The following is a 7,885-nucleotide window of genomic DNA, read 5'->3' as shown; positions in this document are numbered from 1 at the left end:
TGCTTTGTGAATTTCTCTTCCTCATTTCACAGACTAATTTTTGGTTATGATTTTCCCTCAACTCACCATCCACACACACAGTATTTTCCCCACACCTACCCACTTTACTAGAGATTATTATTTCAGTTAGTGGAGAGAAACCCCTTCTTGTAGGGGGATTCTTGCTGCAGCACCATAATCATGCCACAAAGGTTGCTAGTCTACTGCTGTTTTTGTTTTTTTACTTTATACAACTATCTCTAACTTTGAACTAAACCTTACTACAACATGTAATGACTTAAAGATTACACCAGCGAAGAACCGTAACTGTATTCCCGAAGTTTCTTAAGCAACTCCTGACCACTCCTTGTCGCGCGTTAATTACGATCATTTGATTCAAAATATTAAGTGGCAGGTAATTCAGCCGTTGAGCTTGAAATTCAGAAATATTCATTCCTCTGAATTGTTAAGATTAACTTAAATTAATGCTTCAACGATCACACGATAGACGAGTTCAATGAAGCCTCTGCCAATTTGGCGAGTTAAAACGTAAATAAACTAAGCTGCATGCTTCCGTCACGCAAGCGAGAGCGATAGCTCATGAAATACGTTGTTCGATTCGAACTGCTTAACAAGTTTGTAACAAATGGAGAGCCACGTTGCTCGAACGGCTGACAATTACTTGTAAAGCCCGAAGACCCAGCGGCCCGCAGCCCACGACCCGCAGCAAACGGCCCGCGACGGCCCGGCGGCCCGGGCGTCCAGTCCTGATCTTCCACAGTTTTTTTGTCCAGCGGTAAATCCACGCACATGCACAGATCTGCATCGGGTTTGGGCGTGGAAAATGGACGACGGGGAGTTTGTTACCATTTAAAGTGGTACTATGATCAAATTTTTACCCCTTGATCTTTTGAGTGTATCACATAGAATTCCATAAAAGATCAAAACGACATTTACCGTTTGCAAATATCTTCATTAGTTCCGGAGATATTTAAGTTTGAAAAATGGGTAAAATATGCAAATGAGATGACTGATGACGTCATACACCCAACCTAATATTATATTGAGTATATAAATAGAGCTACCTTGGCCAATTTACAGCGCAGACCATTGAAACTTGGTAGTCTAATAGTTCTACAGGAAACATATCGATGGCTATAAAAAATTATGTTCCCATGGCAACTCACTCTTTTCCAGTCCCCACCCACTTGATTTCAATATGTTAGTGATTTTCAGCTTAAAAGATGTTAAACAAGGCCACAGAGTCGTGCTAACATATTTATACGCTTGCTGGATCATGCATATATAGCGCTGTTAGCAAATATCAAAATGGAACGCCAAAGGTGGCCAGAAAAGCTCATAATATGGGGGAGGTCTGGAACCCAGTATGCCATGGTAACAGAACTGTTAAGCTCATATTGTGGAGAACATTTAGTAGAACCTTACTGCAAAAAATCAAAAGTTTCTGATACAAATTGGCTGAGATATCTCTTTTCATCATATTTGTACAAAATTTGGTTGTGTATGACGTCATCACTTGGCTAATTTGGATATTTTAAAAACTCGAATATCTCTGGAAGGAAAAGAGGTATTTGAAAAAAGTAAACAGCATTTTTCTTCTCACGCAGACTACTTGTTCATGTTTCAAAATGGCTTAGATAGGAAAGATGAGATTTTCGTCTTAGTACCACTTTAATCATTTGAATCCTTGTTTCTGTTTGTTGCATGTCGTCCAGATAATTACAATAGAGGACTTTCATTATCGAACGATGTAAGTTATTTTCAAACCATACTTTGAAAGTGAAAATATCATAAGTTATGAGATATGTGAACTGCGAATCTTTTTTTTTTTTCAGAGTTACATGAATAAAGCGTGCAAATGCAAATCTACCGCCATTCATAACTGTTGCCTGCCATTGCACAGAATTACGTACGATCATCTGATTTCAAAGTGCCTTATAGACTGACAAACACAACTCAGTGACAATACGCAGTTTACGTATCTCATTATTTAGATTATGAAATTTTCAACCTCAAACTGTGGTTTGAAAATAACTTACATCGGGTTCTGTAAACAGACGAATAAACAGAGTGACAACGTTTTTCACTTAGATACGTGCAGCAAAAGAAAGGATCCAAAAGGATTGAAATGATTATTAAAATGGTAAACGAATTCAAACTCACCGTCGTTCATGCAGATCTGTGCATGCGCGTGGATTTACCGCTGGACAATAAAACTGTGGAAAATCAGGACTGGGCCATCGGGCCGCCGGGCCGTAGCAGGCCGTGGGCCGTAGCGGGCCGTGGGCCGCTGGGCCGCGGGCCTGCTTTTAGCAAAACCCAATCGTTTTCTTCCATCTTTCAGTCGATGAGATCGAAATTCCTTTCGCGTATCTTTCAAAGCCGGCCGCTAGACGAGCGGCGTCACCGTTAAGACGAGTTTTCCCAAACACGTGTAAATTTCTTGATAGAATTTCTGCTGATCTTTATAACATCTGTATTAAACAGATTTCGAACAACTTTTAGAAATCTTGTCGTTTGCTGGAAAAAGAAAAACGATCAACGCTTTATGAAAGCGACTTATAATCGAATGTTCGAAGACACAAGGGTACTGTCCAGCATGTTGCTCAGGGAAGCTGTTGCAACACTGTTAGGGTTTCCAAACTGGCGTTTCAATGTCTTTAGGGCGGCTGCATAGGTATGACCTGTGACACCCAGACTTTCTACCGCTTTCTTAACCTCACCATCGAGGTTTTGAAATAGGTAGGCCATCCTATCTGAATCAGCAAGTGTCGTCGTGTTGTGTATTTGGTCACGAAATCTTTCAATAAACTTTGGCCAATCGATTGGTTTGCCTGTGAACTTGAAGAGCTCAAGCGTTGGTAATCGCTGCTGTTCTTGTGCTCGCAAAAGAGCTACGCTTGAGTCTGTTTACAAGCTATCAGAGGTCAAGCGGAAGACGGTTTCTTGACCCTCTGTGAGATTGTCAATAAATGAATCTACTGGTTCTTCATCTTGAGCTGAATGATACTTAGTGGTTACTTTAAAACCACTTGGGTAGGGAGTTGACGCCTTTCCAGTACCCGGAGCCCATTGTGCCGTGAACGATGGTTGAGAATAATGAATGGAGGACGCGTATTTTGGTTCACAAGAGGCCCAAGCTAAGTTGCCACTACAAATAGTACTGTAAGTTGATGTCGAGGGGATACTTGTTGCCCTTCCTAGGAGAGTAGTACCATGACAAATTTCTGTATCAAAATAAGGAGTATATGCACTATCATTGCAAGATGACCCATGTTTATCGTAGGTCATAGTCGCATGTCCAGATGAGGGGAGCTCATCGAACACAAGGGTCTTTTCAGCTAAGCTGACAGGGGTTGGTGTAGCTTGGAATGAAGGTGATTTAATTCCAGGTTGGAGGAGATCTCGATCAGGTAGTTTCGAAGAAGTACTGAACGGTAGCACATTTAATTCACTTGCTGTGGCAACTGGTAACTGACTTATGCCCAAGTTGGGGTCATCATTATTAGCGGCATGAAATAGTAAATTCTTTAATGGCAAAGACTTGGGACTTGCATTCAGGGGAGTATCTTTATATGAAATGGCAGTTTGTCTGTCATAATTTAGGGATGACTCTGCGTCCTTTCTCCTCCTTGACGAACGTGATGACGAATTTGACCCTGTTTAGCTTACCGACTGCTTTGAAGCGGCAATATTACTTGTTCATCCACAGAATGGAAACCTACTTCGTTATCCATCATTTAGCTGGCCGCAGTTTGCATCCGGCTCGAATAGACCAATATCAAACTTGTGTTAAACGCAACAACCACATTCTATTTTTCTTTTCAACCACATGGTCCACATCACGATCGTGCGTGATCATGAGCATTTTCATATCTGTAAACAGAGTGGACAGCGGCGGGTCCAGTCAGAACGAATAGTAGAACGAAATTTTGAACAAACAGTTACATTGCGTATACTGGACAGTGGCATGACCCTGGCATGAAATCGAGGCGAGTGGTCAGCCACTCCAAGACGGCCGGCGCTCAAACCCTGAAATCCTAACGTCGAACGCAACTAATGAAGCAATTTATTCTGTTTTTCATAATTTCATAACTTTTTCATAACAACGTTCCTCTTATTTAACCGAAGCAAAAAGACAAAATAATTTTGACAATAATTCTCGTGACGCCGATTCTCGATACTCAGTTTTGCCGTTGGCCGTTAAGGTGATGTTACACGAGCAGATTTTAAATTTCATTTATAATCCACGTTACACGAGACATCTTTGCGATTTTTAACGCAACGGTGCTCGCAACATGTGAGCCCAGGCTCCTGCATTGACAAATCCCGGGCGACAAATATGGCGGACACTGTTGACGTGACTGTCGACGTGACTTATCTCGGTTTTCCGTGGTTCATTGTGGGACGATTTTGCGTTAAAAGTCAAGCGCGGGTATGTTACTCGCACCAATTCCAACAAAATTCGGTCAACAATGTTGCAGGTTTCGTTTTCAAAAACCTGCAACAATGTTGCATCAAAGCATGACTTGTGTAACATCACCTTTACGCCTTTAGGCGTTTTACTAACAACTTCAAGAGAATAGACATGTTCACGTTCTTGAGTACATCTAGGGAATCAGGGCAACATAGCGGGACATTCAAAGGTTTGCATGGAAATTCAAAGCAAAATAATACTGTACATGACTCTACTTTATAGACTTCTGTAACAAAAAAATAAGTGCAAGTTCACAATGCGCATGTACCGTAAAGTTGCGAGAGACCTAGGGCCGGTTGCTCGAAGCCTTGTTTGCGCTAACCGTTGGTTAAGAGGTGTAAAAACCCATAGGTTTCCATGGTATTTAACGCTGGTTAGCCCTAACCATGCTTCGAGAAACCCGGGCCTAGATCCTAAGTATATTAGAATGATCTTCAATTGAGACCGGTATTGCATTGTTACAGGTGCAATTTTTCACATTTAAAACAGCCGTTTATTTGACATAGTTCAATAAAAGAGAAAGCGGAATATAATTCCCTAGCTTAATTTTTGTAACTTTCATTTCATAAATAATTACTTTCGATCGTTATCAATTTTATTGCACGATCAGTTAATACATTACAATTAATGTTTGTTATGTTTATTTGACCAAACCTTCAGCGAGAGGCTCTTCCCGCCTTAATTAGAAACTGGAGAAGAATGAGGGAAGAGAATCTTGTATTTCCTTTCTCTTCATCATAAATTAACTTGTGTGTGTCTATTTCTTGATTTGAACAAAATGCTATAGGGTACTAACATTTTTGTAGATAAATTTTGCAATAAAAATCTTAATTTAGTAGAGAAGAATTATATTGAAGGGCAGAAGTATCTTGCAATGAAGAAAAAGCTCGCGTTTTATTGGCTGATCGTGTTCGTTACCATGACGACACCTATATTCTCACATGTGAAAGATAAAAATGATATGTTCACTGCGCGCGGTGAATATAATGATTTTTTAGTAAAAGGAGAAATCTTGGTATTTCATCAGTATCCATACAATAAATGACATTATTTTCTTCATAAGCCGATAGAAAGATACCATTAAAAAGTGAAATTATGCTACTACGAACCTTTCTACAGATATGAAGAGATCTACTTTTTTCAGTTCAATGGTGACTCGGGGATATTCAGAAAAATCCGAGTATTCCTGAACAAGACCCAAATTTATGATCATGCTGCCTCTGCTCTACCACTGAGGTATACGGCAGACCGTCGCAGTGGAGCTCAGCAGGGCATTCAACAACGGTCAGGTGACAGAAAGTTATGATTGCCTCGCGAGTCGATCAATGGCTAAAAAAAATATTATACAAGCAGAAGTCCTAAGAATAAAAATTATTAGTGTTCCTTTCATTACGGCTGTTGCAACATCTCGTTCTGGGTTTGTGGATCTCGACAGAATATTATCCGTTTAAATCCTTGTCGAAAGTTCGTACTGCGAAAAGCATATAAAACAGGATTCAAACACAAGCTACAAAGGAAGGTGAATATTATGACGGGTGAAAGGACAGAAGAGTAAATTTCTTGAGTAGCTCCGATAACAACAAGGGTGTAAAAGGTAACGGATGGTCCGTAACCGACTAGAAAGCCTGCAGTTGCTAGCATAAATGTTATTACAAGTTTCTTCTTTTCACATGCTCTGTCTTCTTGTCTGTCTCCGGACGAAGCACAGATTGTCTTGTCAAAGTAGAGTCCTTTGATGAGGGATCCATAACAATAAAGAAAAACCGCTACGGGAATGTAAACGACCACTCCAGTCCATACGAAAAATAGCACTTTGCTGGATGGAAGGCACCAATGGACAACTTCATTCCCTTTCAACTCCATGATCGCAATCGGCAGGGAATTAAGTACGCTTGAGATCCAAATAATTGCGATAGCTCTTTTCACATTCTCTTTTTTTAACCGCAAGCCTGTTCTAAATGGCTTTAACAAGGCATGGTACCTTTCAATCGCTAGAACCATTAAGGTCAAAGAGGAAACGGGGACGATAAGACCCTTCAGCGCCATCAACGCACAATCAAACTTCTTTGAAAATTTGATTGTTTCCAGCAACATAAACGGCCATAGGAAAAATATGGTGAGTCCATCACTAACAGCCAAGTTTGCTAAGAGGTAGTTTGTGACTGAATGCATTTCTGGTGTTTTGTGAACGATTCTGATAACCAGCACATTTCCAAGAAATCCGATTACGAAAAATGGAATGCTGACCATAGAGAGAATAAATCCCGCGCTATCATAGTCGGCCATCGTACGCTGGTGCAGCAGGGTAGACTTTTGTATTTTTGAATACGTTAGCTCTCCTCTAGCAAACGTGAGCATCTGTGGAAAGATCCTTTGGTCTTTTAGCTTTTAAAAGTATTGTTGATTGTCATTTGCTGTCAACGGATGTTTTGTCGTTGCAATTATTTGTTTTAACCCATCATTTTGATGACTTTTCTGTAAAAATGTTTTGTTTATTTTTGATCAAGCTAGTTTACAGGCGCCCTTCTTTTAACCTGAAAGAAGCAATTCAAACTTAACAGAAACATGATTAAGAATCCCAATGGCAGGAGGCAACCAGTTGGCCATGTATACAAAGCGTGGTAGAGTTGAATCGGGGACAACTGGAAACAAATCCAAACCAGACGTTAGAACGGGATTTTGAACCAGGTGCAACCACTGAACCACTGCTCCTCTGTAGCATATTTAACAATGGTTGGTTAGTGTTTACTGATGTTAATTTTAGAAAGGACGACTCTTTAACTTTAGCAGTCGCGTTTGCATGAAAATTCTGCCACCTGCCTCGTGCGAACCCAAACAACAGTCCGGGCATCTGTACCAGTACTCTTATAGAAGCAGTGAGGAAATAAGAGTTGGGGTCGTTCTTCACGTCTCCCTCAAAAAGTTACTTTCTTGAACCGATGTTAATTATATTCCGATCTTTGTTCGGTTGCATTTTTAAGAATGCGTTGTGCTGCATTGTCCCCTAAGGTGGTTTCTCTTTGTCTCCGTGATCCTCATTTGCCTTGGGCATTGTTCTATTTTTACCTAAGACACCTGGAAGAACCTCCCAATAATTTAGCTTTTTGGCAGCATGTTTTATGCACGAGGAAACAAAATGCGCTTGTAGGACCAAATGTGACACTCACTTAAAACGTCCTTTGCTTTTTTTACATATTTTATTTCGTTTTAAAATAAGCAAGCCTTGAGATTTTGTTTAGCGTTTCCGATGAACAGCCAACGGAACACTTCACTCTTTCAAGAATTTGCGCTAATCTAGTTTTATCCTAACGCCAGGAAATAGACTTGAATAAAAAAGGTTCCATCAATTTTTGGCAAAATTTAAATTGTCACCGAACGTTTATCGTTTGACTCAAACGGAATTCTCCA

General features: G+C 40.3%; 1 protein-coding gene across 1 annotated transcript; it reads right to left on the bottom strand.

Moving 5' to 3' along the window:
* Nucleotides 1-4,891: 4,891 nt before the first annotated feature.
* On the bottom strand, nucleotides 4,892-7,513 carry LOC138032868 (somatostatin receptor type 4-like). Its single transcript, XM_068880576.1, has one exon. It carries the CDS (start codon nucleotides 6,833-6,835, stop codon nucleotides 5,867-5,869), a length of 969 nt encoding a protein of 322 aa, XP_068736677.1. The 5' UTR covers nucleotides 6,836-7,513; the 3' UTR covers nucleotides 4,892-5,866.
* Between the last annotated feature and the right edge of the window lie 372 nt (nucleotides 7,514-7,885).

The sequence above is a fragment of the Montipora capricornis genome, chromosome 14, assembly GCF_036669925.1.
Source record: "Montipora capricornis isolate CH-2021 chromosome 14, ASM3666992v2, whole genome shotgun sequence".
NCBI lineage: Eukaryota > Metazoa > Cnidaria > Anthozoa > Scleractinia > Acroporidae > Montipora > Montipora capricornis.
Note: the sequence above shows the minus strand (reverse complement) of the source record. Positions and strands in the feature narration are given on the sequence as shown.

What these genes read in the sequence shown, in the direction of transcription:
- LOC138032868 (XM_068880576.1), bottom strand. Translation starts at nt 6,835, where the DNA reads ATGCTCACGTTTGCTAGAGGAGAGCTAACGTATTCAAAAATACAAAAG.